This window comes from Tupaia chinensis, unplaced genomic scaffold (assembly GCF_000334495.1).
Source record: "Tupaia chinensis unplaced genomic scaffold, TupChi_1.0 Scaffold000377_2, whole genome shotgun sequence".
NCBI classification, from domain to species: Eukaryota; Metazoa; Chordata; class Mammalia; order Scandentia; family Tupaiidae; genus Tupaia; species Tupaia belangeri.
This window is the reverse complement of record NW_006159876.1, coordinates 1,792,080-1,804,295: the sequence shown is the minus strand read 5'-3', so window position 1 is coordinate 1,804,295 and position 12,216 is coordinate 1,792,080. Positions and strand designations below refer to the sequence as shown.

The following is a 12,216-nucleotide window of genomic DNA, read 5'->3' as shown; positions in this document are numbered from 1 at the left end:
CAAAGGTGAACAATAAGACAGAAAAACCGGGAAATAAATAACCACAAAACAATTAGCAAAGGCCAGCTCCATAGTGCAGTAGTTAAGCTCTCTGCAGAGAAAGCCAACCCTGCAAGACCAACTGGGGTTAAAATCCCATCCTTGGGGGCAACATTCCAGGCACGTGCATGCATGCTCAGGACAGGATGGAAAGTTGGAAGAAGAAGGATTGCAACATGACCAGGCCCTGCTGGAAGGTGCTTTCTCTCTCTCTTTCTCTGTAATGTACATGCATGTACTCTATCATGAATAAAAGGGGGGAAATGGCAGAAGTCTTCATTAGCAGCAATAACTGATTGTAACCATATTTTTAAAAAGAACTATTTAATTTTACTTGTCATTATTATTTCTTTTTAATTTGGTACAGGGCATGTGTGCTCACCAGAGAGTGACGAGAGAGAGAGAGAGAAAGCAAGTCACCAGGTCCAGGGCTTGAACCATGGTTGGCCATGTGGGAGTCTAGCACCTTAATCACCACACCACCTGCTGGCCCTGAATGTAACCATATTAAATTCCCCAGTTAGAAGATATAAAGCTGAATGAATTTTTTTTTTAAGATAGATTTTTGCTATAGGGCATGTGCGCTCGCTGGAGAGACAGAGACAGAATGTGAGAAATCAATTCCCAGAGGGGATAGCCACATCACAATCCCCTCTCCTCCATTCTCTTGGGATTTTGGGCATGCACACATGTGTGCCCAGCATGAGTTTTAAGCAACCAGGTCCAGGACTTGAACCACATTGACTACAAAGGAGTCCAGAGATGTAACCATTACGCCATCTGCTGACCCCTGGATGAATGAATTTTTTTTAAAAATGAAGACCTAACTATATGTTGCCTACAAGAGACTAACTTCACCTGGAAAAACACACATAGTCTGAAAGTGGAGGGATGGAAAACGATGTTCAATCAAATGAAAACCAGAAGAGAACAGGAGTAGCTATATTTACATCAGATAAAATAGATTTTAAGTAAAAAATTATGAACAGAGACCGAATAACTCATTATATAGTGATAAGGGAGTCAATTCAGCAAGAGGATGTAACAGCTGTTAATATACATGCATCCAACAACAGAGAACTCCGATATACAGAGCAAATAATGGGTCATCACGGAAGTCATTATGCATTGTTTTGTGTAGAAAAGCAAATCTCATGTCGCTGATCATGGTTCTTACCCACGCCCTGGTGGCTTGAAAAAAACATGCATACCCCAAACGCCAGCAGGATGGGGAGATGGAAGAGAAGGAACTGTGCTGTGACAGTTCCCACACTCGATGTCTTTCTCTGGTGAGCTCATCAGCTCACACGTCATGACTGATGATAGCTTCATTTCTAAATTCTATAAAACATTTGAAAAACTAGTATAAATCCCGCTTAAACTATTCCAGAGAGTGAAAGAGGAGGGAATTCTTTTACACTCGTTCTATGAAACCAACATTATCCTGATACCAAAACCAGACAAAGAAAAAAAGAAAACTACAGGCCACTGTATCTGATGAGCATAGATGTAAAAATCTTCAACAAACTAACAAACTGAGTTTAACAGTAAATTAAAAAGAGCATTCACCATGATAAAGTGGGATTCATCCCAAGAACGCAAAAAATGGTTCAATATGTGCGAATCAATAAATCTGATATATTTCATTAACAGAATCAAGGACTTAAAAAAATCAAATCATGGGGCCAGTATGTGGCATGGTGGTTAAGGCACTGAAGAGTCCCACTTGGCCAACCATGGCTCAAGTCCTGGACCTGGTCTCTTGCTTTCTCATTTTACCTTTCTCTATCTGGTCAAATTAATAAAATAAAATAATAATGAATAAATTTTTTTAATTAAAAAATCATTTAAAGAAAAACAGAAAAGCACTTGGTAAAATTCAACATCTGTGCATGATTAAAAAAACTCTCAATAAGTTAGATATAGAAGGAATGTACTTCAACATAATAAAGGCCACATATGACAAACTCACAGCTAGCATCCTACTTAGGGGGAATAGTGAAAGCTTTTCTTCTGGAAAAGATCTAAACAGGTAAAAGGATTTCTAAACTTTTATTACTTTTATTCAGTATAATATTGGAAGTGAAAGAAAATAAAAATTGGAAAGGAAAGAGTCAAAATGTCCCTGTTTGCAGATAATGCAATCTCATGTACAGAAAATTTTGGACCAGCCAGTGATGTGGTTGTTAAAGCAGCTGGTTTCTACATGGCCAACTGTACTGGTCAAATCCTGGACCCAGCAGCTTGAAAAACACACCATGAATGTGTGCCGAAAATCCTGAAAGGAGATTGGGGTGTGGCCATTCCCCATGGGAGCTTCCTCACTTTTCCTCTCTTCCTCTCTATCTCCAGTTATCACAAACACCTTTTAGCAAATTAAAAGAAAGAAATAAAGACAAGAAAAATAAAGAAAAGAAAATCCTTAAGACTCCATTAAAAATACTCATAGAACTAAATGAATAAGTTTAATAAAGTTGCGGAACACAAACCTAATGTACAAAAATAAAGAAATATACCAATAGCAAGCTATCTGATAAGGAAATCAAGAAAGCAATCTCATTTACAATAACGACAGAACAAAACAAAATATCTAGGAATAAAGTTACCCAGAGCAAAAGATATCTATAGTGAAAACTATAAAACATTGATGAAAGAAATTTAAGAGGACCCAAATAAATGGCAAGATATTCCTTGACCATGGATTGTTAAAAAGTCTACACTGTTAAAAGCAATCTATAGATTCAGTGTAACCCCTATCAAAATATCAATAATGTTCTTCATAGAAAAAGAAAAAAATTAAAATTCATATGGAACCACAGGAGACCCTGAGTAACCAAAACAATCTTAAGCAAAAAGAGTAAAGTTGGAGGCACTTCACTACTGGGCTTCGAAACATACTACGAAGGTGTGGTAACCCAAACACCATGGTGCTGGCATAAAACATAGATACATAGACCTATGAAACAAAATAGAAAACACAGAAATAAATCCATGCACCTATAGCAAACTAATATTTTTTAGAATTATTTTATTTAACTTTATTTATTTATTTATTTGACCAGCGAGGGATAGAGCAAGAGAGTGAGAGAAAGAGAGAGAGAGGGAAAGTGAGAGAGCAAGCCGTCAGGTCTGGGACTTGAACCATGGTCAGCCATGTAGGAGTCCAGTGCCCTTAACCACCATGCCGCTAGTCGGCCCCATCAACTGATTTTTGACAAAGGCATCAAGAACACACACTGAGAAAAAGACAGTCTGTTCAATAAATGCTTATTGAAAACTGTATATTCAGAGACAGCCAGGTGGTATGGTGGTTAAGGTAACAGGATCTCATATGGCCATTTGCACAGTTTGAGTGCTGGACCTCGTGGCGTAGAAAACATGCCAGGTGCATGTGCCCAAAATCCCAAGAGGAGAAAGGATTGAAGTATGTCAGCAGTCACCTGTGAGAGTAGTTTCTCACTTACCTCTCCTTCTCTTTATCTCTATCTCCAGCAAACACTCACGTTCTATAACAAAATCTAAAAAGAAGAAAAAAAAAAGAAAAAAAGAAAAAAAGAAAGAAAAGAAAAAGAGCCTTTGTACTTCCTGTTTCCTCTTTCACCAAGGACCCGCCAACATGGACTGCATTCGCACCAAAACCATGAAGAAGGTGGCCCGGGTCATCATGGAGAAGTATTGCATGCGTCTGGGCAACAATTTCCACGAGAACAAGCACATGTGCGAGGAGATCACCATCATTCCCAGCAAGAAGCTCCATAACAAGATAGCAGGCTATGTCACATATCTCATGAAGTGCATTCAGAGAGGCCCCATGAGAGGCATCTCCATCACGCTGCAGGAGGAGTGAGAAAGGAGAGATAATTATATTCCTGAGGTCTCAGCCCTGGATCAGGAAATCATTGAAGTGGATCCTGACACTAAGGAAATGCTGAAGCGTTTGGACTTTGGCAACCTGTCCAACCTGCAGGTCACGCAGCCTACAATTGGAATGAATTTCAAAACCTCACATGGAGTGGGGTGTGTGGAGGAGTGGGGACTGGGGAAGAACATTTGGAGGAGGGATATGAAGACAGCATTGTTGAGACAGTGAGGTAGTGTTGTTATATTTTGATCAACTAGACCGGGGAGAAATGTTCATATATTGAAATGATCACCTTATAAGTGAAAGCTAAATAATGTAATTGAATGTATTTTTAAAAATGTAAATAAAAATAAAATAATAAGAAAAAAAAACTCACATAGAGCCGTTTGAATCTTTCTGCTATGCTGTACTATTTTCAATAAACTTAGGATAACCAAAAAAAAAGAAAAAAGAAAAAAGAAAGAAAGAAAGAAAAGAAAAGAAAAGGAGAAAAGGAAAACTGTATATTCAAATACAGAATGATGAAACTAGATCCGTGTTTCTCATCACATACAAAAGTCAACTCGAAATGAGTTAAAGACTTTGATGTAATTATGAAACTACTAGAAGAAAACATAGGGGAAACACTTTATAACTTTAGTCTTGGGAAAGATATTTTTTGAATGAGACCTCAAAAGTACAGTCAACAAAAGCAAAAATCAACAAATGTGATAATCCAAATAAGAGGCTTCTTCACAATAAAGAAAACAATCAAATAAAGAGACAACCTACAGAATGAGAAAAAATATTTACAAACAATACACCTGAAAAGGGATTTGTATCCAGAAAATATAAGGAACTCAACAGGGAAAAAAATACTAATAATCTGATTAAAAATGAGCAAAAGTCATGATCAACAGTTCCCAAAAGAAGACATACAAATTGCCAAAAGGTATATGAGAAAATCCTCAGCATCACTAATCATCGGGGAAATGGAAATCAATACCAAAGTGAGACATCTCTGCAGCCCAATCAAAATGGCTGTTATGAAATAGCCCCCCCCACCCAATTTTTTTGCTGCCATGGAGGTGGAGAAATTAGAACTGTCATTCAGTGTTGGTGGCAATGTACAGCCATTATGGAAAACAATATGTAAGTTCCTCAAAAAATTCAAAAGAGAACTGCTATATGATACAGCAATCCCAGTTCTGCGTTTATATTACAAAGGATAAAAAAATCAGTATTTCAGGGATCAGCAGTTGTCATAATGGCTACATGGACTCCCATGTAGTTGACCGCGGTTCAAGTCCTGGACCTAGTGGCTTAAACTCATACCAGGCATGTGTGCATGCGTGCCCAAGATCCTGAAAGGAGAATGGAGGAGAAGGGATTGTGGCGTGGCCAAGCCCCCTCCCCCTTGGAGTGATTTCTCACTTTCTGTCTTTCTGGCGAGCACACGTGCCCTATAGCAAAAACTTCTCCAAAATAAAAAATAAAAATCAGTATTTTAGAGAGTTATCTGTATTACCACATTTATTGCAACACTATTCACATAGTCAAGATATGGAATCCACCTAAAGTGTCCATCAATGGAGGACTGGGTAAAGAAAATGTGGCATACGCAATGGAATACTATTAAGTCATAAAAAATGAAATATTGTCATTTGTGATAAGGATGAACTGGAGGGAACCAGCAGTTAGCGTAATGGCTATGTCGCTGGACTCCCACGTAGTCGACCGCGGTTCACGTCCTGGACCCGGTGGCTTAAAACTCACGCCGGGTGCGTGTGCGTACGTGCCCAAGATCCTGAGAGGAGAATGGAAGAGAAGGGATTGCGGCATGACCATCCCCCCTAGGGGGGTGATTTCTCGCTTTCTGTCTCTATGTCTCTCTCTGTCTGTCTGGCGAACGCACGCGCCCTAGAGCGAAAAACCTCTCCAAAAAAAGAAAAGAAGGATGAACTGGAGAACATATATTAAGTGAAATAAGTCAGGCATGAAAAGACAAAAACGCATGAGCTCACTCATATGTGGAATCTACAAAGGCTGATCTCACAGAAGTAGAATCGTGGTTATCAGAGGCTAGGGATGGTGGGGGGTGAAAGGACAAACTGGCCAGAATGTACTAAATTAAAGTAAGAAGGAGTAAGTTCCGATGTTCTATTGTACAGTAGGGTGACTATAGTTAGCAATATTGTATACTCTATGTTTCAAAATATCTAGAAGAGAAGATTTTGAATATTCTTACCACATAGAAACAGTAAATGTTTGAGGTGATAAAAATGCTAAATGACCTAATTTGATCATTACACAATATATACATGAATTGAAACATCATTCTCTACTCCATAAAAGAATGAACAATTTTAGTGTCAATTAAAGAACAAACTAGGGGGGCCAGCAGGTGGTGCAGTGGTTAAGGTGCTGGACTTCCACACGGCCAACTGCAGTTCGAGTCCCGGACCTGGTGGCTTGAAACTCACACCAGGCACATGTGCGTGCGTGCCCAAAATCCCAGGAGAATGGAGGAGAAGGGATTGCAGCATGCCCATCCCGCCCTGGGGATACTTTCTCACTTTCCCTCTCACTGTCTCTCTCTGGCATGCACATGCACCCTTATGGCAAAAAGCTTTTAAAAAAAAGAAAAGTAAATAAATAAATATAAACTGTTGTCAAGTGTAAAAAATAAGTCTCTTTTATGGATATAGTTTCAGCGATAAGGCTCTGTAATTTCTGCTACTTTTTTATTTTTTATTTATTATTTTTAAAATTTATTTTATTTTTATTTTTTAAGAAATCTGTTTTTTAAGAAGTATTTCATTTAACTTTATTTATTTATTTTAAATTTTGACCAGAGAGAAACAGAGTGAGAGAGAGAGAGAGAAAGAGAGAGGGAAAGTGAGAAAGGAAGCCACCAGGTCTGAGACTGAAACCACAGTTGGCTATGTGGGAGTCCAGCACCCTTAACCACCACGCCACCTGCCAACCCAATTTCTGCTACTTTTTTGAAGACATTCCTTACAGTTCACTTGACGCAATCTGAGAGAACTGAGTCCTAAAAGTGATATTCTTAAATTATATATTGATATCCTTTACGAGTGTCCTGTTTTTGATCAATATCTGTCAATTCTTTCTCAGATTGTTGACAGAAAAAGTGGTTTAGTTGAAGAAATTGAGTTGAAGGAAGCCTCACTTCTCTCATTCAATGAACTATTTAAATAAATTATTTGTTCTTTTGTTTGGAAAGAGTAGAGTAAGGCCTCCCCCCCATTTAGGTAGGTCATCCGCCTTATAGGCTAGATATGTTCTCTAGAAGTTGTTGCTTTTGGATGTAATTAATTTTAAAAATAATTGTTACGGTGCTTTTCACTTGTATTACTTCCCCAAGTCATTTTAATATTTTAGAATGATCCTTTTAATGGGCACAGTAGAATAGTCCATCATATGGAGCTATATTAATTACCTTTCAAGAGAACTTGGAAATCTGGCTATTTAAAGAAATCGTGAGGCATTTTATAAGACAAATATTATTCTCTAATTTGTCTGCTTTTAAAATTTGCCTTTTTATCTAAGCAGTTGCATAAGATGGGCGAACCTTGTATTCTGATGGGGTTGTTGACTACCCATGCTATGGGCTTCCTTTTGAAGTCAGTTACCACAGCTTAGTCACTGAATGGATACAGGAAAGACTGATAGTCACCAGACATTGGTGACAGGGCCATTTGACTTTCAGGGTGCAAACCCAATAGCAGCCACAACTGACTCAGCCTCTCTTTCTAGAAGAGGTAACATGATTCCACTTCCATCCACAGCCCCCTTCGCCAGATCTCAGAAAGTACCGCTGATTCCTGCAGAAGCGAAGGTCTCTCCCAAGAAACCAAGACCAAAGGTATTTGTATTTCTAAGTACAGAAAGAAAATTTTTCTCATTTACGATATTGTTTGTAAGATTTTTGGTAATACACACACTGCAGAGTTGCACATTTCACGTAGAAGTGAGTGCTCTTTCAGCTGCTGCTGGTGGGGTGTATTTGATCTTAGAGGGGATTATTGTACAAGTCAGCTCTACCGTGACACTATCAGCAGGGTCTGAAAAAATCCAATCATTGTGCATTATTGTAGTTAAGTGACTGGGTCTCCCCAAACTGCTAGCTGGTCAGGAGTCTAGAATACAATAACTACTGCTTTATATTGAGATTTGTGCTGTACAGGATGTATTATCGTGAGACCCTACTGAATTTTATTCATCTTAAAGCATAAGCTAAACAGGCAAGATCTCCGGTTTTGCACGGAATATCTTAATGAGAGGTAGGAGGGAATTCTGGATTCCTTAGCATGAGCACCTCCCAGTACAGTGTGACTCCTCCTTTTCTCCCCGTTTGGAGGCACTGGACTTCAGCAGCTTGCTTTCTTCTGTTTATGGACCACAGACAGACTTAGAATAATTGAAACTTTTCACCGCAGAAAGGAGACAGCTGGCGGTGTCTTTTTCTGGCTTACCCTATATGGTTGTATTTTCAGCTGCTTCTCGTACAAAAAGATGGAGAAATTGAAGAGTGGCACAGAAGAAATTAACCGCTCTGTGTCTATGTAGTAGACTGTTACCTGTTCTTCCCAGACCTACATCTTTTTAACACCCAAATCTTCCTCCAGGGATTTGCACCGCCTTTTCAGCACTGGTGGGCCGTTTCCCGTAAGAGGCTTGCAGGCTGTTTATGTAGCAGCATGTCATGTGACACCCCAGTTGCCATGGCAAATATTTGTGTTTCATGAAAAATGTGGGGGGAAAAATCCATGTAAATGGCCAAATCCCAAGACAGACAAGCCTCGAGGCAAGTGTTTGGCCGGCACCATTATCATTTCAGATTCAGCTGTTTAACAGGCTGTGTGGAGGCCACGGGCCTGTGTGTAGTGGGAGCAGGCGGGGCACCTGTTCCGATTCCCACCCTGTTCAAGTGCTCAGGTCTCAGAGTTGTACGGAGAGCAGATCCACAGGTAAGACAAATACATGACAAGGTTTTAGCCAGAGAGGTTTACCTTCAAAAAAAAAAAAATTAAATAATGCCAATTTTCTGAATGCTAATTAGCCCTGGCTTTTCCTGCTGACTTCACAAAGCTTTCCCCCACCGCTAGAAGCAATAATATTTAATGACTTGTTCCCGCGGTCCTGGATTGGTACAACATTTCTGAATTGACTCTTCAATGGTAAATGTAATTATTCATATACTTTGCGGAAAGTGTGCTGGACGTGCAAGTTAGAAGGGCTCAAAGACCCACCATCCACTGAGGCTCACGGCAGAGCAGCACAGACCTCCTGTCAGTCTCACCACCAGGCAGCGTGGTGCCACATGAGAAGCCCGTCTTGTAAACACTTCTCCAAGTGTCCCCTAGATGTGGGACTTGGCATCTGATTAGAGTTGTTTTTGTAAATACTTACTTTGTCAAACTCTCTTCAACGCAAACAGGGCTTGACAAGCAGAGCTTCGTTGTCGGGGGTGGGCAAGGTCTTTCTAATGATTAGCTTGTGCCTGCATGGGAAGGCAGAGCAGAGCAGCGGGTCCAGCGGGGAAAGCGGGAAGGGGGGGCGGGGGTAGGGGGTTATTCGCACCTTCGGTTTGTTTTGTAAAATTGCCGGTGAGAGTCATTCTGATTTAAACTGTGTCTCGTTCTTCATTGTAGGGGAAAGGCAGAAGGTTAAGAGGACATCATGATGGGAAGGTCTGTAATTTGTGTGACTGGTGGAAATTTGGGCTCTGTCACCTGATGTCCTTTCTTTTTGCTGCAGGGCAAAAGTAGAGGAGGCCACTTGGCAGCTGGAGATGGCAGCAAAAGTTCTTTAGCGCTGGCTTTATAAGTGCAATTAGGTCATGTTTAAAAATTGGTTCATTTAAAATGAAAAACCTTTTTATTCCCTCCTTTGAGACTGAATGATTTCTCAGGCTTCAGTCTAAATAAATGACTTAGCATCCTCAAAATTTGGCTGAATCACATCAGTATTCAACTGCAGAGTCTTGTCTTATAGAAGTACACTTAAAAAGAAAGGACAGGTGACAAATAGGTTCAGTCATCTCCCAGCATGTGCATCAGGCATGAACACGTGCATCAGGCATGAACACATGCATGTGTGCATACAGGCACACACGTGTGGAGGATGTGGCCAGTGAGGTGTGGGATTTAGAGTTAAACCGACCACAACTAAGGTAGCAAAAATTTGGAAGAATGAAACCGCCCCACAATGTAAACACAAGTCTGCAAAGAACACTCCACAGGGCCATTCAGGGGTCATAAAAGCCCTGAACTTGAAACAAGAATGAGCTGGACCCTCCTCTTCATGGTGGAGCAACGTTAAGCAAGTCACTTAGATTCTCTGTACCTCACTTTCCTCTCTTACAAAGGGGGATAATGCCTCCTTTGTCACTGGGTTCCTGAAAGGACAGATCAGTTAGTGTGTGTGGAAGTGCTCTGTAACTGTGAAGCACTTGTTATCATGACTGTTTTTGTTGTTGTTTTAGAGAGAATTTTGCTATAGGGTGCATGTGCTCACTGGAGAGACAGACAAGAAGCAAGAAATCACCCCACCCCACCCCACCCCAAGGAGTATGGCCACATGACAGTCCCTTCTCCTCCAGTCTCCTCATGGGATGTTGGGCACACATGCACATGCGCCCAGCATGAGTTTGAAGCCACCAGGTCTGGGACTCAAACCGTGGTTGACCACATGGGAGTCCAGCAAGGTAACCGTTATGCCATCTGCCAGTCCCCAATATTCCTGTTTTTAAAAGCATTGTCCAGGCCTCACATTCTTTTTTTTTTTTTTTTTGGAGAGGTTTTTGCTATAGGGCGCGTGCGCTCACCAGACAGAGAGAGACAGAGAGACAGAAAGTGAGAAATCACCCCCCGGGGGGATGGCCATGCCACAAGCCCTTCTCCTCCGTTCTTCTCTCGGGATCTTGGGCACGCATGCACATGTGCCAGGCATGAGTCTTAAACCACCAGGTCCGGGACGCGAACCGCAGTCGACTACATGGGAGTCCAGCGGCATAGCCATTACGCCAACTGCTGGTCCCAAAGCCTCACATTCTGGATCTTCTATTCAGTAAGGATTTCTGAGGTAGCTTAGCCAACCCTTTCCAAGGAAAAAGAGCCTGCCTTTTGAGTCTCCTTTAGTCTTGCATGACTCTGCCTAAGAGGGACTGTGTGTACAGTAGTGATGGCCTACAGTTCTGAACCCAGGCAGATTGCCCCTAAACTGGTATGTGAAGTTAGAGCCCTCCTCCCCTTCTCACCATGAGGAAATTCTGGGCTTGACGCTGCACTTCAAAAGCAGGATGTGCCTTCAGGACGCCGAGGCATTATTCATCTGAAATGTTTGTAACTGCCAGTGTTGGCTGAACAGGTCCTGGGTGTGTGGCTCTAAGAGCTCCCAAGTCCACTGAGCCCTCTTCACAACAAGAGGACCCCTGTGCTGTCCTCACCCCAGGCCCACCCAGATGGTTGACCTCGCTGGCAGAGTGGGCCTTCGGATTCTGTGCTCTCTCCACATCCCAGGTTATGAACCCTTCCACGTGGGCCAGTTTTCCAGATGTTACTACTATTGCTACTGCCACTGCTGCTGCTGCTGCAGATTGAGGACCCCGTATTCGAAATGCTTGGACCATAAGTGTGTCAGATTTCAGATTTTTATTTCAGATTTTGGAATATCTGCATATATATAAAATGAGATACATTAGGGATAAGACTAAAGTCTAAACACAAAATTCATTTGTTTCACACAGTTTGAAGGTAATTTTATACATGATCTTTGTATTGCAGCACTTGAACTGTGACCCGTCACATGAAGTCAGATATGGAATTTTCCACTGGTGGTGTCCTGTTTTTTGTTTTTTTTTTAATTCAATCAGTCATGTATTTTTCACACACACACACACACACACACACACACATATATATATGTTTCTACATTTTAAATTCACATCTAGACCGTGTTTATATACATAATATAGCTTCCACATTTCTAAAACACTCAAGACTTCATAAAGAATTTTTTTTCACTAAAATAAACTTGCACTTTTATTCCATTTTCCGTGATTTTTTTTAAAATTTATTCATTCTCTACATTAATTCACTATACACCATCACAACACACAAATGAATTTTCCATCCAAAATACACTGTGCATTGTCTCAATCAAGCACATCAACATACATGTTCTCAGCAAATAATTTTCTAATTCTTATGTCCTGCATACCTTGCCTTTTGTTTTGCCATCCTTGATTCCCCATCCCCCACCCTCTGCCATGTCCCATCCTCCTCCCACATTGTCCCTGGTATCCACGG

General features: G+C 40.8%; 1 protein-coding gene and 1 pseudogene across 1 annotated transcript in view; both read left to right on the top strand.

Moving 5' to 3' along the window:
* Window positions 1-12,216, top strand: part of IQCH (IQ motif containing H) — a 284,969-nt gene that overhangs the window by 120,520 nt on the left and 152,233 nt on the right. Inside the window, exons 9-10 of the mRNA XM_027773807.1 lie at window positions 7,693-7,769; window positions 9,559-9,597. Coding sequence (XP_027629608.1) covers window positions 7,693-7,769; window positions 9,559-9,597 — 116 coding nt within the window. The remainder of the gene's footprint in view (window positions 1-7,692; window positions 7,770-9,558; window positions 9,598-12,216) is intronic.
* LOC102481274 (40S ribosomal protein S17-like) lies at window positions 3,559-4,075 on the top strand (annotated as a pseudogene).